Source organism: Equus przewalskii, chromosome 24 (assembly GCF_037783145.1).
Source record: "Equus przewalskii isolate Varuska chromosome 24, EquPr2, whole genome shotgun sequence".
In the NCBI taxonomy this organism is placed as follows: domain Eukaryota; kingdom Metazoa; phylum Chordata; class Mammalia; order Perissodactyla; family Equidae; genus Equus; species Equus przewalskii.
The window spans coordinates 3,249,248-3,267,145 of NC_091854.1; the positions used below are offsets into that span (position 1 = coordinate 3,249,248).

A 17,898-nucleotide genomic window follows, 5' to 3' on the forward strand; every position below is an offset into this window, starting at 1 on the left:
AAGAGTGTGTATGGGGACAAGATATGGTAGAAAAGAAGGAAGGATTTATCATTTTAAACAAGGTTGCCCAGGAAGGCCTCTCTGGAGATGAAGACATTGAGGGAATGTAGACATCTGGGAGAAAACATTGCAGGGGCTGGCCTGGTGGCACAGTGGTTAAGTTCACACATTCTGCTTTGGCGGTTTGGGGTTTGCTGATTTGGATCCCACGTATGGACCTACGCACTGCTTGTCAAGCTTTGCTGTGGTAGGTGTCCCACATATAAAGTAGAGGAAGATAGGCATGGATGTTAGCTCAAGGCCAGTCTTCCTGAGCAAAAAAAGAGAAGAGGATTGGAAGCTGATATTAGCTCAGGGGTAATCTTCCTAAAAAAGAAAAAGTCCTAGATCAAGGCAAATACATTCACCCTTGACTGAGGAAGCCTCTTGGACTGGGAAGAGAAGAAAAAGTCACTGTGGCTGGAACAGAGTAAGAGAAAGCAGCATGTGGCTGACCAGGTGCGGTCTTTTAGGCATTCATAAGGCCTTTAATTTTTATTGAGTGAAAAACAAAACCATTGTACTGTTTTGATCAGAGAAGCACCAAGATCTGAGTTAAATTTTAGAAGGATTGCTCTGTTGAGAATTGGCTAAAGGAGGGTTGGCTCGGAACAAGGAGGCTAGTCAGCAACTAATGGAAAGAGGAGACTATTCAATGTGACTGGATTATGGGATGGAAAGGATCCAAGTCCAGGCATAGCTCAGTCAGAAGGCCAGAGCTTATTGGGCTGAACCGTGGTTACCAAAGTATTGAGGGGAGGCAATGGGCCTGTGGGACAACATGTCACGTGCCTGCAATAGAGCTTAGTAGAACTTTAGCGGATCTGGGGCTTAATAAAACCAGAAGAACAGATGTTTGGATGTTTCTTTATTATGAGCTTACAAGAAACCAAATTCTTCTGTAGTCTTAAAACTACTTGACTTCGAGCCCCACGAGAGCAGGGGCCATGGTCACCTCTCTTGGCCACTTTTTTCTTCCCTAGCTTACCACATGGATAGCACATGTAAACTGTTCAACAAATAATTGTGGAATGCATGTTTCCTGGAGGGAATCAGCATCCAGAGCTTCTAGCCTTTACAGGGCGAATACATTCCAAGTTAGGTCAGTGTTACAGTGGTAGGCCTTTGAAGGTTCATTTGTTCATCTTAGGCAAATTCCTCAGCCTGAGAGAAGGAATAATATCTAATACATTAACAGAGTACGCATATATTTCATAAAACTGGCCAATTTTTATACTTTTTTAGGATTGGAGACTGCTAGCATTTGTAGAGGTTCCAGTGTTAATCCTCTATAACCATTACTGGTTTTGTTTACATCAGAAGAGGATCCATAACATGGCAGTGCTACCATTTAGGAAACTGGAAAGTCAGGAGGAGGTCCAATGTCATGTATCTACTTCAAGATATGGGTTTTGAAATAATATGTCCTAGAACAAATTTTTATCCAACATGAAGAACTTCACATCGTACTCAATTTCTTTGTATTTCTCCTATGCTTTCTATGCTGCCCCGGTACATACAAACTGCAGCTATACCTGGTTTCTTAAAATTCAATGAAGTTTGAGAAATAGGAGCATTTAGAGGTTTTCTCAAAAATGTGTATTGTTTAATGGGCTTGGATTCTTGGATGCCATTTGGGTATAACATGATTTGTTTGTTGGTGAAAGGCCTCACTGTTAGGCATGCCAGCATGTATATATCCAAAGCTGCAGTCTGATTCTCAGAGAGTTTTTGAGGGAGGGAAATACAGAACAATAGAAAGTTCTCTCATCCTTTAGTGACAAATATGGATTATTACAAAGACTAGTTACATTTAACATGAAATTGTTTGCGACTATGTACGTTATTACATAGTTAGTAACAAAGAACCATATGATTGGAGCCAGAAATGTTTTAATCCACACATCTAGGAGGCACCACCCAATAGATTCAGCAGTGACAACCACATGCCATTTCTCAAACTTTAGTATGTGTCAGAATCACCTGGAGGGCTTGTTGAACACAGCTTGCTGGGCCCTAGTCCCAGAGTTTCTGATTTAGGAAGTCTGGGGTGGGCCTGAGAATTTGCATTTTTTACAAGTTCCCTGGTGATGCTGAGGCTGCTGATTCGCTGCTTTAATGTATCATCAATGTGGTTTCCAGCTGTCTAATTAGAGCCATAAGCAGTGTGCTGTTTTGGGGCACTTTCCATCTTAGTTAAGAAAGCATTAATGCGACAGGATATAGGTTTGATGAAACGAAGTACGGAGGCATCATCAGCATATCGATGTAATTCTGATTTCAAATGTCTTTCAGTCTCCCTGGTGGCCTCACACACATGCTAAATAGGATGCTACTGACAAGCTAGCGCTTCTCAGCCGTGGGTCCTTAGGGAAACCAGCCAATCACTCAGCACTATCCCATAAGAAGATGAGGGAAAATCTGTTAATAATTCCCTCCAGTACTTTCTGCAAGCTTAAATAGGTGAGATTAAATTTCACAGGATAACAGAATCCCCCAAAATGCTGGTATTAAAAGCTGTTGACAGATCAGATAGAACTGCAAGAATGCTTTAGGCAGTTGGGAATCCCTAGAAGGAGGCGTGCAGGTCAGCACTCAACAGACCTGCTGGAGTTGATAAGTTTAAAGGGTAAGGTTGGGGAAGGGCTTTGTAGTTCTTATTGATTATTACTGAAAAGAATATGGTACGAAATTATTTTAATAGCACAATCCCACATACAAAGAATATTTCAAGAATCTATTGTTCACATGTTTGATTTCCCAATAACAGCAAATTGTGATAGGTCTTTAATTCTGTGATATTTGAAACAGGCTCTCTATACTATTTTCTAATACCCTTGGTTTCCCCCTATTAATTTGCCAAAGTGGTAACTGATTTACCTTTGATAAGCCTGTTTCCATGTATTTAAGCTATTCAGGGGGTCAGCTATTTTATTAATTAATGCTACTTTATTATTTTTAATAATAAAAAGGCAATACCAGATTTCTTGGTCTGTTAGTCAAAACTTCTTTTTCTATTACTGAAATTCTGAAATAATACGTCTCTATGTGAAAGCCTTTTGGTTGACTCCTACTGGTACCACACAGCATACCTCATAATAGATCAGCCATGTGGCATGATCTGTAGGCCTCCCCTCAGACATTTTTAATATAAAATGATCATCTTAAAGCTACATTCATCGATACTTTCATCATCTACATCTTGCTGGGTAAACATACATTTTCCTACAAGTAACTGATGTTTTCTGGTTTTTATTTAATTACAAGAAATATGAACCTGGGACTATTTTGAGAAAATAACCTCTGTAAGTTGACAAATTTAATTTGACTTAATACAGGTGATGTTTATAGCAGCCCTTGAACGTTTGGCACCTGCACATCATTTGGGATGGTGTTCTGCACAGAAAGTAATCAGAGACCTGTTAGCATGATTGGCCATATGAAGCTACCTGCAAACAAACGCACACTCGCAAGTGCCCCCAGGCATACAACGTTAATTAATGGTAGTTAGGGACTCCCCTGGTACTAAGATATTAAGTATACCTTTAATGTTTTATGGTAACATGGGAATGACATTCCAAGGATCTGTATGTGTTTACATTTTTTTTTTTACTTCTTTTTCTTTTTTGTTTTTTGTGTGGTTTTTTTTGAGGAAGATTAGCCATGAGCTGACATCTGCTACCAATCCTCTTTTTTGCTGAGGAAGATTGGCCCTTAGCTAACATCCATGCCCATCTTCCTCTACTTTATATGTGGGATGCCTGCCACAGCGTGGCTTGACAAGCAGTGCATAGGTCTGCACCCTGGATCTCAACCGGCAAACCCCAGGCTGCCGAAGGGGGATGTGTGAACTTAACTGCTGTGCCACCGGGCTGGCCCCTGCATTTTTAAAAAGTGTGAAAATTCAATGAAATGTGAGAAGGGAGAATGGAACAGTTAAGAAGGAATTAACTAAAAGTTGGAGTATTTGGTTCTAGTCTGAGTATGACCATCTGCAAAATTAGTGTTGTAACTATATGCTTCTTAAAGTTTCTTCTCTTCCCCAAATTCGGCGTTTTGAACATTTAGAGAAAAATATGTGAATGATATTGAATCTAGACGGAAAGGTTCTGTCTTCTCATGAAATGACAGAAACTCTACACTGAAAACTTTGCCAATATCTATGAATATTATACTTGAAACAAGTTGCAATTAACGTATCCCCAGTCAGTTGGTAACGTAAAATCTGCTACCTTCAAGACGTGGATATCAAAGAGGCTGACAGGTGTAGTTGTCAGAATTCTACACCACATGTGGTAATTCAGACAGTGAGAAAAAAAAGGGACTGTAAATAGGGCAGGAGCTAACAAAAGCCTGTTGCCATTCAAGATTATGTATTTTAAAAACTTAATTATTTAAAAAAATTCCAGGGGTGGGTGTGGCTGCAATATGCTGACTAAGAATATCTGTAGAGCTGAAGACTATGTACGTACACACAGATTCACTAGTAGTGAACATTTTAAACTGATATCAAGTGACTCTCAAGCCTTATTAAATAACAATATGTCATTATTACTTCATTAACTTTAGGTGTCATTACTCTATTAACTTTTGTTTAAAGGTTTAGAAGCCCCTCTCTCATTAGTCGTATTCATCTCAGCTTTCCAAGGTTGGCCTTTCTTGTCTTATAAATCAAAAATATTAAAAAGCAGTTTGTTTGCATAATTTATTAAATATACATGTTGGTCATACATATGCTTCAAAAGATAAAAATAAATGAAAAACATACATGAGTTAATATAGAAAGAAAGAATTGTCATTCTTTTTAAAAGTGATATTTTTCATCCTTCAAGGTCTGCTCCAAATGTCATTTTCTCTTTAAAGGCTTCCTTAGTTCTCCCAATTAACCTCTCCCTCCTGTGAGATCTTGTACCTCCTTATCCTTCCTATATTATAGCACTTATCACATAGAATAGTATTACTTTATAGTCATCCTACAAATTAAAATGCAAGCTCTTTCAAGTGGATTGGCTCATTCAACTTGGTATCTGAAAAATACCAATCTGAAAAAGTCGAGAACAGTGCTGGATCCAAGGCAGCAGACCGGTGAGGCACGTTAAATAAGTCAATATTTTATTGGCATTAAAAACCTTAAGTGAATATGAAATATTAAAATATGTAATTTGTAATATATACATACATATACCTCAAAATTGCTTCTGATAGCCTTTAAATAAGTAATATTTTATTTTTAATTTAAGTTTTAAAAAGTGTCATTTTATCATAACACAGTATCAGCCTAGCGTTAAAAGTAGATTGAAAACAGTTATTTCTAGTCTTCAGTCTCTTAAAAGATAGCTGAGAATTTTTTAAAAAAGGAAATATAACCAAGCAATATAATAAAAAGTAAAAACTAATAAAAAGTTGTAAAATCCGAGATTAGCAGTTTGCAGAAAAAGAGAGAAGATTCTGATTTGTACAGAATTTATATAAAGAGACATTTCCATATGGAAGAAGGTACTGCAACAGCTCCAAAGTTAGACAGAGGGTAATTTTGTGAGATACTCCAACAGCAGCCAGGAATGCTTGACTGTAGCAAAATCTAAGATGAAGAGTTATAAGAGCTAGTCAGATTTAGGAAAATGCCATCAATCATAAATGAGTAGTGTTTATAAATACTCTCTTCTTGTTAGAAAAGATGTATTTTATGATACCTGTGCAAAAGCATTTTAAGCCTCTGAATTATCCCAGGCACTCATTTCTGGTTTTTGCAGCTCAATAATGACACAGTAGAATAGTTAAGGGGCAAATATGTTTGTCTAACATATAGTACAACTCTCACATGGAGACATGTTTTCACTTTTAAAAGCTTACAGCTAAAAGAAGCCTGCCTGTAATACCATACCAAATGCTAAAACAAGGAACTTCAACAGGTGGTTTTAACAAAATTTTTTGCCCAAGAAAAGAATAATTGCAGAATTAGCTTGTATATTCCAGGGAGTAGTAAGCTTATCAAAATTGTTCTGCGTTCCACCGCTGTCTGTGAGTCTGTTTAAATCAAGAATTACAAAATATATTAAGAACTGTTTAGTAGATTAAGGAAGATGAGATCAAGTGTGGATGGGCAGGATTTACTGCCTCTTTCTTTAGTCTCCTTCATCTCCTTGGTAACTAAACTAGCCAGAATACTGGATTGTGAAATCAAACATGAATTAGAGATATAGTCTCCATCAAGCTTTATTAATAATTTCAAGTATACAAGTAAAAATGAAGTGTCAGATAAACAAGGAGAGGTGCAAGGTGCAGGACCCACACAGTTCTCTAGGTCTCATCTTGCTGCATCAGGATGTGCTTTAAACCAAACTAATGTGGAGTCTCTAAATACATAAGTAGCTCCATCACTTACACAAAAGGAAGCTGTTTTAACTATGAAAGGTCCCTAGTTTATACTCAGATAGTTACGTAATTTATATGAGTCTTTCCAGAGAGCCACGCCCCATAAATCCTTAGTTTCCAGGATGGTTCACCACAGCAATCCTAGATTAACAGGTACATCTTGCCAAAAGCATTCCACAGATAAGGGCTTTCCCACTTGCAAATGCTGATTGGTAGTTTGTTTCCCAGTAGTGTGTTTACATGGAGATTTAACCAGGTCACTTTCCTTCTTTCTTTCTGGAGATGAAATCCTTTACCTTCCTTCATCTTCCCTCACCAAAAGGAGATTATCTGTTTCATACCAGGACTTTTCAGTAACTAATTCCTACTCATCCTTCAAGAATAGTTTATAGAGTATCTTTTCCAGGCTGCCCTTTCTTGACCTTCACTAGTGCTGTGTACAATGCCCTCTTGCCTGCCATTAGAGTACACTGTTTGTATATACTATCATACTCAACGTAATCACTGTTTTGTCTGCCTCTATGAGATTTTTGAGAGCAGGGATTATTTTGTTAACTATAGCACTCAGCACCATTTTTTGTACATGGTAAGTACTTAATAAGTGTTTGGGAAATCTATCAGTGCATGGGACTCTTGTATAGTTATGATACATCTGGTACCTTCAATAATTTAGCACTGATGGAAATAGAAGATAATATTTACCAGGATTATCACTAGCCAAAGCAGACTACCAAACAATTTTGACTTGAAATACCATTTTCGAAGTCCTCATGTTCATATAGAATTGATAACTTGGTAATTGTCTATCTATTAGAAGATAATCTTTACAAAGAATGGTGTTTCTCAAACTTTGGCACATTAGAATTTAATGTATGCTGGTTTTGAGTTCTGCTCATTATAGTTTATAACATATGCTTACTTTGCCTATATGCAATCTAAAATGAGTTGACATCATGCTTTTAATTATAGTAAATTAAGTTGTTTCGTAATTTCCACAGTATGATGCCTGTAATATTAATCAGACCAAATCATCACATTACATAAAGTTAATCATTAAAATGATGATCATTATTGCATACTAGAGCACTCTATTTTTATTTCACTCCGCATCAACCACATATCTTTCCTGAATATGAAAGTAAAAATCAAAGCTAAGAAGAATGTTTTTTTCACTTTCCTCATAATGTGTGAAAAGAAAGTTAACAATTCGATTTATTGAACCTCAAAAATGGAGCCTTAGAGATGCTTTGTCCTTTATTTCCTTCAGTAATTATTGGTGAAGATAAGGATAAGAAGTTTGTTTTCTTGATGTATACCAGTTGCCCCTCATGAGAACAGGCACCATCAAACAAATAAATAAATATGTGTGCCATCAACAGAAGTGTTCATATACCAAACTCACTGAGTTGCTGATTATTTTTTTTTGTTGTTTGTTTTTTGTTTTTTTTGTTTTTTTGGAGGAAGATTAGCCCTCAGCTAACTACTGCCAGTCCTCCTCTTTTTGCTGAGGAAGCCTGGCTCTGAGCTAACATCCGTGCCCATCTTCCTCTAGTTTATACGTGGGACGCCTACCACAGCATGGCTGCCAAGCAGTGCCATGTCCGCACCCGGGATCCGAACCAGCGAACCCCGGGCCGCCGAGAAGCGGAACGTGCGAACTTAACCGCTGCGCCACCGGGCCGGCCCCGAGTTGCTGATTATTAATGCTCGCTAACAAACATTAGGTATTAAAGGCACTAACACTGACATCTGTGAACTACTTAGCACAGAAGGCTGATTAATTTGAACAATAAAATATTAAGACTGACTGCATGAGGCTAGACCACTGGTCAATCTGGTCCATCATTTTCTCATGACACTGTAACTGACAACTGGAGGAGGGACACCATTTGCCTTTTGATTTCGACCTTACACCATTGGATGATCTGGTCAGGTAGCTTGTCTTCTCCATGCCCATTGTTACTTGCTTTGAGATGAGTGTTTAGTGGCCATTAACTCCACATACTACTAGTTGGTTGTCCCACATAAAGTTGGTTATGAGGCCAGAAAGCATCAGAGCTCCTGAGGTCGGGTGCTAGATCTGTAAATCATGATGATGTCCAGTGTGTTGTTGGCCTTTTGAGCCACACAGGGAGAAAGTTGTTTTGAAACTAAATACTTTTTAAAAAAATAGCTAATATATAGGTGTCATAACATATCTTCTGTGTCAAAATTAAAATGAGTTATATGTTAAGCATTTAAAAGAATACCTGCTATATAAATAATATTATTATTATTGTCTTGTTAGATTTCTTAAATAGTAAAAGTAAGTTCCTCTCTTGTCCACAAATAGTTCAAAGGATATTTTACTTGATATATGACTTCACTTACCTTGAATTCTCATTTTCCTAGTACTTCCCTGTTGACTAAGATAAATCTTAACACCTCGGTTCTTCTTTTCCCAATGTAATATCAATACGTTCCAAATAAATACGTATGTTCAAGTGATATCTCCCTATCTTTCCTTTAAAAGTTTTTCCCTCTTTTATGTAAACTGGGAAACCTAGCTACTTATTAGGAAAATAGCAAGAAATGGTTTATGTCTGTTGCTTAATAGTATAATCTTACACATTTTAGAGTCTAAAGAACATCTCAAGTTTCAAAAGCAGAATTTCAGAATAATCTATGTGGGGGCCAGTGTTCATAGCCCCAAACTTCAGTGCAGTTTTGGATAGTTGGCATGAATACTAAATATTTGAATACAAGTTATCAACCATGGTGCCTTTGGAAAATTATGATGTGAGCTGAAGATGTATTAAAATACAGTTTCTTCATATTCGTAATTGTATATAGTTTTTAGGTCCTCAAAAGTCAAAACCGTATAAGAAAACTACTAAAGCATGTTCAGACATTAAATCATTGGTAATCTTTATTTTAAATTCCTAAAAATTTTTGTGGGTTTGTAGTGTCCAATTTTTGTTTCTAAATTCAATGCCAAATTTGCCAAAAAGTATATGAGAGTATCTACATATAATAATAGATATTAAGTGTTAATAGACAGGAAAAGTAAAATGGGACACCACAGAAACTAAATCAGTCTGAGACATACCCCCAATATGTGCAGCATAGTTCAGCATTTTATTCCTCCCCTCCACAGAAAAGAGTTGTAGGGGAGGAAGACTTTTCCTCTACCTTTTGTGGGTTCGTCTGGCTGGAGAACAAATTAAATTCACATGAGACAGAATAGCAAGAGAAAATTAAACAAAGCTTTATGAGGACCATGGCCCGGGGCCTCTGTTCCCGAAGGAAGAAAGGGCACCGAAGAAGTGGGGTGCACAGAGTGGTTATATACCCCCAAACAGGATATTTCACATATGATTGAAATGTCCCTCCCACAATAGTCACAAGATTGCCCTGTGGGCACAGCGCTTGATGGACACAGCAGATAGTGGGTCTGCTATCTTGGTGGGCATAGCAGGAGGCAAGTCTATTGTCTCAAACTGGGCAGTCACAGGTGAGCACAGCAATCAGTTCCTAGCCTAAGGAAAGATGCTTAATCCTTAAAGAAATGCAAATGTTGGGAGGGGGAGGGAAGTCACCTTTATCTCAAGGGCCTTTGTTCTTGCCATAGGGAATATCTAAAGCAGATATACAATGTGTGCTCAATGGCCACAGTCAGGCCCTTTTGGAAAAAAATAGCAAAGTCAGGCCAAATTAGGCTTACACCAGATGGCTTCCTCATGTACTCCAACACATCCCATTGCTTGCCATTTCTATTTGTCAATGTATAGACGGGAGAGGCTCAGGCAAGCCGAGCAACTCGCCAAAATGGCCGAAACCACCACTTAAATATCTAAAGACAGAAGAGGATGTTGGGGGTGGAGGGGGAGTCGATCATGGGAGATTACCACACAAGTACAGTAAACAAAATGCAGATTTAAGTCCTTGCCTTTGGCATTGATTAAGAGTTTCTAGAGAGAAGGTCATCCCCTTTCTTCTTCCTGGTACAGAGAGGGAGGCACCTTTACAGATAGAGAGTTCCTTTACAATGTAAATGTCTCTTACAAAGAGTAAGTAAATTCTGCTTTTCAGTTGCTTTCCTGTCTGCAAAGTAGCCTCAAATAATCATCATGCCAAAGAGACATATCTTGGGGTGGCCATTTCCAAGTCCCCACAGAGTAGTATTAGAAACATGCTTCATGTGTTGATTTATTCAAACCATAAACATTTGGCATCGTCATTCAAGCAAGTTTGGCATTATCATTAAAATTTAGCATCACTTGACATTTTTGAAACACAATAAGCTGGGTTATATTGATGAGTTATAAGGTGCTACCTTACGCAAATGTGACAAAGTGATACAGAAAGCATATCTTACTTCCTGGAGCCATATTTATTTTGTAATTCGAATTACTCAAGGAATAGTTTGCCTTCCAAAAATTATACATTTTTATTTGTAGAAAATTAAGGAGGAGTCTAAGGTTCATCTTTGGCCTTTCCTTTTTTTACCTTTGCTTTTGGGCCACATTTCCATTGGAATCATAGTCCTATTGCTAAGTAATAGTGAAGAGTTTGAAGAATGCTTGGGGGGAAAGTTAGTTCAGAGAATTGCAACTACATATAAATAGTATTTATTTGCACCTTCTACATGTTAAATTCTGCTTTAGGTTCTTTACATTCCTGAATTGCCTTAAATAATACCAAGTACCAAATAATTAGGTATTGTTATCCCCATTTTACATATGAGGAACCTGAAGGCCAAAGAGATAGTGACTATGCCCAATATGCAGTAGAAGCAGATTTCAAACCTGATTCAATTCCACTCACCTCTAGTTTCTCTGTCTAAATAGTGAGCAGTTTTAGATCTACTGTTCTGTTTTTTACCACCCACACTATCCCACACATCTATTATTTTTGATATTGGTAATCTCTTAATCTTATAATGAAAAGGAAAGTACTGTGTAATAATAGTTTATGTGGTCCAATTTTTAAGCCATTAAGGTCAATATTCAAAGAATATCCTGAATAAAATATAGACTGAATAGCTTCACACCAGTTTCTAGTAATGACCAGTGTTTCTCAATGATTTTTTTTTATTTTCATCTCTCTGGGGAGTCTTTGCTGCAGCCCTCATGATCTGGTGGTTAACATTCAGTGCTCTCACTGCCCCAGCCCAGATTCATTTCCCAGTTAGGGAACCACACCACCCATCTGTTGGTTGTCATACTTTGGTGCTGCATGTGATGCTGAAAGCTATGCCACCAGTATTTCAAATACCAGCAGGGTCACCCATGATATGGACACGTTTCAGCAGAACTTCCAGACTAAGACAGACTAGGAAGAATGACCTTCCCACCCACTTACAAAAATTTTGCTATGAAAACCCTATGGATAGCAGCAGAGCGCTGTCTGATATAGCACCGAAGACGAGAGGATGGTGCAGAAAGATGGGCAGGGCTCCACTCTGCTATACACAGACAGGGTCACTAGGAGTTGGAATTGACTGGACAGAACTAACAAGGGAATCTTTTTAGACTTTTCCCCCAAATTATTACCCTCCCGTTGTAATTTTAATACTATAGATATACTCTAAATCTGTTTATATACTGTGGTTCTTTTGGGGGGTGTGTGTCATAAACCATTTAGATATGTAAGAATTTTTCCTTCCCAGAGAAATCAGTTTTCACTCCCTTGTGAGTGATATTACTTTCCTTGAGAATGCGTGGTATAGACCAACTAATTTCAGACCCAGTCAGCTATAGCCCAATAAGACAGTGGTTCACAAAATATCACTTCTGGACCAGCCGCATGGCATCACCTAGGAATTTGTTAGAAATGCAGATCCTCAGGCCTCACCCAGTCCTACAGAATTAGAAATCTAGTGGTGGGCCCATGCAGTCTGCTTTAACAAGGCCTTCAGGTGATTCCCGAGCACGCCAAAGTTTGGAAGCACTGGTTATGGATAGAATGCTCAGAGATAGGTGCATGGCTTGGTTTTAAGACTGAGCAAATTACTTTATGTATCAGCTTTTCCGTCTTGAGATAGCCCGGATAATTCCCCGTTTGAACCCTCACATACACAACCTTCTCAACCTCACTTGTCAGGGGTCCTACTAACAGTTCCCTATCTTCCCCAGAGGAGGCAAAGAACAAGACTTGGCACCCCCTCAACCTTTTCAGTAGGACATTTTTACATTTTTTTAGAAAGACTAGTCATCACACTAGTTAGGATTACATTGACAAAGCCTTAGATTCCCCCAAAAACAGTAAGTGGAAAAATAAATAAATAAATATTAACACTCTGTCTTGATAGGCATCCCGTTATGGGCATGAAAACAAACAAAACTGGGTTGTCCCATTTTATGGCAGAATGGATTACGTAAGAGATATGGAAGAACTGGGAATTGTTAAACAGGAACTTTCTTGTTTCTCCTTCTTAAAATTTTCATTTGTATTTTTATAAAATTAAGAATAAATGTTAAATTTATTTCTTAGTTCCACAGAGTTTCTCTAGTCTTCTTTCCTCCTGTCTGTCATTCTGATCATGTACTTGCACATATGGGCTCACCTACTTTATTGACTTTTTTCCAGCTTAGCTATGGGCAGCCTGGTAATAATCTGAAATATTTATTTTCATAAGTGGCATGATTAAAAAGAGAACTTAACCTACAGAAATAAAAGCGTAAGGAGTCTAGGCTACTATAGTCTGAAACCTCACATACTACCAGCCGCAGGGCGTACAAGACCTAAGACTTGAGACATGTCTCGTGACGCCATGATCTATAAACTTTGACGTGACAACTCCAATTCAGAACTCCCCTGACTGAGTGATTTACAAAATATAAATAGCTGATAACTGAATCTCAGCTTTGTTCAAGGCAAAAGCTTCATCTTGATTTAAACATCATAAACTTTAGCGTGTATAAGTGAATTAGAAATCAAATATTAAATGGAGAAGAAACATTTTCAAGTTTTTTCTCTGTTCTGTTTTGTTTTAGATGGAGCTTGCTAAGGAAGAAAAGTGTGAATTTTTGCCTTTCCTGTCCCCACGGAAGGTTGTCGTAAGAGGTGGGAGAATTGTTGCTATGCAGTTTGTTCGGACAGAGCAAGATGAAGCTGGAAACTGGAGTGAAGATGAAGATCAGATCGTCCAGCTGAAAGCCGATGTGATCATCAGCGCCTTTGGTTCAGTTCTGAGTGATCCTAAAGGTAGAGCGCTCGGGAGCTGGAGTGTGTTATGCCATTGTCTCTTATTTTAGTGCCGTAAAAGTTTCCAGCTTTCAGGGAATTATTTTTCACTTTAACATTCATTTCCTCTTCTAGTGTAGAATGCAAGCAATCTTGATTTAGAAGGCTTAGAAATGGTATTTAATGCTTTTACAGAATTATTTTTAAAGTGCTGGGAATTGAAAAGAACATTAATCATTCTTTTAAGCTGATAATCAAAATACATATTCTATTTTGTAATAATATTTGCCTTGTTTCCTCTATAAGAATGACTTTTTCTTCAATTAGACCTAGAGTAAGAAAATGTGACAGAGAAGTTGTAACAGCCAGTCTTTAATGATTCAGGCGAATTAGGATCTAATGAATAGGCAAAGATAGAATTCATGTTTATTACCATCCTCATGCCAAACCATCACTAGAAATATCAAAATTATCAAATTAGAAAGGTTGAACTCCTGTCATTTCTCTGGATGGCTCAAATGAACTTGCTAAGGAAGAATAAAATGCTTTAAAAGAATTAATGAGAAAAATATTTTATATAGCATTCCAACTGAACAGTAGGTCAATCAATTAAGACTCTTTTGTGTTATATTTTCCCCACTCACAATGTTTTTGTGGGTCATTGCAGATGAACGCTTAAGTACCTAGGTGATTTCATTTTGCAAATCCTTTACCTTTTAATATACACTGTTGAAATGACGATTGACTCCTTTATTTACTGAAATAAAAGAAGGACGTTTCTCTAGGTCAGAGATTCGTTAAGAACAGCAATAACAACAAAAACATTAAAGCCTGAGGATTCCTCTCTATGACTTCCTGCTGCATCCCTGCTAAAATTACGTTTTGTGTCTGAAACAGGAAGAGACATATGAATGCAAATGTGCATTTTTATGCAACAGATAAGTAAAAAATTCAACCAGTCATCAGAATGTTTTATCTGCAGGACATCAAACGTCTTGGTATTTGGAAACATCCAGATGTTTAGTGTCATCAAGATAAATGTTTTCAAATAGCTGGTTGATGGCCTGAATTTGTCACTTTTCATCTAGATGTTAGTGTGATGTCTAGACATCCTCAGAGTATGGTTTGTTTATTCATTAACTGATTCAGAAAGAAAAAAAAGAACAGTGTGTAAATTGCATTATATTATCCAAAAAAAAATCATACTGTTCTTACTACTCTGCACATCACCAAGCACTGAGTAAAAAGTTGAATCATATTTAACTAGCAATTCTGTTGATGATTCGCCTATCAAAAAATAATTTAGCTTACCATCTAAAGTTATGTTCCAGAGCTGACAGGTCTAATATTAAGAAAAATTCATCTTTTCCTAAACAAACTTAAGTAGATGTGACTCAGAAGATCATAGAAAACAGCTTTTGTGATTTCAGATGTGATTTTCCTGAGCTTATACTAGTGCGTGTGTGTGAGGAGTGAAAGATTTAACTTAGTACTGAAATATGAAGTAGAAGAAAATTTGATTTATTCATGTTTATTTGACAAAGTCATTCCAGAATTTATTTGTGTATTTTATTCCAGAATTTGCTTGTGTATGTTTTTTCCAGTGTTTCCCATGTAGTACCCCATATCCGTTTAGAGAAGTCAAGGACACATGGTTCATCACTTCCTTTTTCTTTCCTGTCCTCTTGACTTAAAATAACAAACTACCTGGAAAAATTTATCTTTAAATAGAATTACTGGGGCTGCCCGGTGGCACAGTGGTTAAGTGCGCACGTTCTGCTTCGGTGTCCTGGGGTTCACTGGTTTGGATCCCAGGTGTGGACATGGCTCCGCTTGGCAAGCCATGCTGTGGCAGGCATTCCACATATAAAGTAGAGGAAGATGGGCATGGATGTGAGCTCAGGGCCAGTCTTCCTCAGCAAAAAGAGGAGGATTGGCAGCAGATGTTAGCTCAGGGCTAATCTTCCTCAACAAAAAAAAAAAAAAAAAAAAAAGAATTACCTGCTTTACCAGGGTCCTTGAATGTTTACATTAAGAAGGAGCTACTTTCCAAGTAAGAGGGGAACTTGGAAGAGCTGGAATGTTAAATAGCATTCATGCCTCTACTCCATCTAAATATTTTCAACACTGGTTTTTGAATGGAGAACATTCAAGAAAGGGATAGAGGGAATCAGTGTTTGTTAGAAGTTGATCAAGAGTATCTTACTCGGATAGTGTTTAAAATCCTGAAGTAATAATTCAAAGTCAGTTAACTTTTCATGTGCACACACATATTTAAGGGATGGCAAAAATCAGTTTCCAGGAAGCAAGTGGCCCATTTGGGTAAGAAGAGAAGATGTTCTTCTCCCTAAGTCTACCCTAAGTCTTAACCCATCCTGATACCTATGCAGTGTAATTTATGTGGGATACCTTTGTGATTATCACATATGTCATACTATATGATTTAATATTATTTATCTATAATGTGTTAAACCTCTCTCTTAAAACATCAACCTCCCTTTCCACCTCTTTTTCCCCTGCTCCCAACCTCACTTTGCACAGGCTCCAGTGAACTGCCTGCCAAACTCAGTGACATCTTTTCAGTCCTTATTCTATTTTCTGCATTTGGCAATGTTAAATATTTCTGTTTGAAATGCTCTCCTCCAAGTCACTTAACCTTTCTGAGCCTCAGCTGCTTCCTCTGTAAAAAAAAAAAAAACAAGAATAATAATACCTATTCTCCCTATCTCTCAGGACTGTTGTCAGAATTAAATGAAATAACGTGAAAGTGCTTTGGAAATGCAACTGCAACACATTATTATTGTTTACGACACTCCCTTTTCTTGCTTTTTCTTTTAACTGTTGCTTATCCAAGCCTATCATGAAACCTATCCCTGGCTGCTCTTTTTCCTCTAGTTCGTTACTTGTTCCTCTAGCTTAGTACTTTCCAAAGTTGACACTTTGCCCATTTTTTCTTCTGAATATATTTATTCCCGCAGTGAACTGACTGTCCCATTCATTCATTCATTTTTTCGTACATACGTTAATTCCTGTAAGAAATGTTGAATCAACTTCTGTGTGCCAGATAGTGGCTAGAGTCACAGTTAAGTACTATTTCACCTCTGTGTAGAATGACTGAAATCTCTTTCTCCACTCTCCATGCCTCAGAAGACATTTCGGCCTATATTTATGCTCATACACGTGACAAACACTTACTGACTGTCTAGTGAATGCCAGGTACCAAGTTGTATTCTGGAGAGTACAAAGATGATGGGGCATTCCTTGTTCTCAAAACCTCACAGGCTGGGGTTGGAGGCAGACTTACAAACAAATAATTGTTTACCAAATAAACAAATAATTGTTTTACCAAGTGAGTAATACATTCAGGGAGATATTCACAGTAAGGAAGAATCACCTCATCAGATTTCCGTAGAGCAGAGGTCGTCTCAACTTCGCTACTGTTGTAATGGTACCGCAGTTCTCCCCAACACTAATGTTCAAAATGTTATCCCAGATTCACATTTCTAATTCCAATTTTATTTTCATTAAATTCACCAATGTTACGTTATATTCTGGGATAAAGCTCATCCTGCTTAACACTTGAAAACTCCAGCAAATGACTTTACATATCCTATGTATCCGGGTTTCTTTTCTGCTGTTCCCTATTGAATTATTCCTCCTAGTGTCTAGCACAGATTGCACTCCATAGTACTAAGTCAGAAAGTCCTTGGTATGAATGCATCATATAAATATATGCTGGAGAATCCAAGGAGTGAAATAAACTTGACACACTATGTGTAAAGTACAGTGATAATTTATTCTCCAGTGTTCTCTGATTACAGTAGTATTTTAAATGAAAATACTTTCGTATCTCTATTATATCAATAATAATGTTTGTAAAGAAAAACTAAATCATGAAATTTGAAGGAAATTAAATTTTTAATCTCAGTTTTTTTCTCTGATATATTTTGTGACTTTGCAAGTCCCTTAATTTATGTCTTACTAAGGATAATATAAAATAACTTTATTTAGTGTTATGCACCTAATATATCTTTAATAAATATTTTGTTTTGTAAAAGTGGTATCTCAACAGTTTATAGAGAAAGATAATATATCAAATGTATAAAACAAATTTAGATAATAAGCTTGGAATATAGTTGCTAATTATTTCATTGCTACTAAGGCTAATAACAATTAGAAGTACTCATTATTATTTTGCCTAAATCTATTTCATTTCTCTGTCTTTTTTTGGGTAGTACGGTGAATGAGAGATAGGAACAGACGACTACGTATTCCACATCCCCGTGCATGGGATATATGTGTGCTTAGTATGAGCAC

General features: G+C 37.3%; 1 protein-coding gene across 2 annotated transcripts in view; it reads left to right on the forward strand.

Annotated features, from left to right (window-relative positions):
- DPYD (dihydropyrimidine dehydrogenase) overlaps positions 1–17,898 on the forward strand; it is a 773,365-nt gene that overhangs the window by 326,659 nt on the left and 428,808 nt on the right. For both annotated transcript variants that reach the window (XM_070592141.1, XM_070592142.1), the window contains exon 11: positions 13,392–13,602. In XM_070592141.1, coding sequence (XP_070448242.1) covers positions 13,392–13,602 — 211 coding nt within the window. The remainder of the gene's footprint in view (positions 1–13,391; positions 13,603–17,898) is intronic.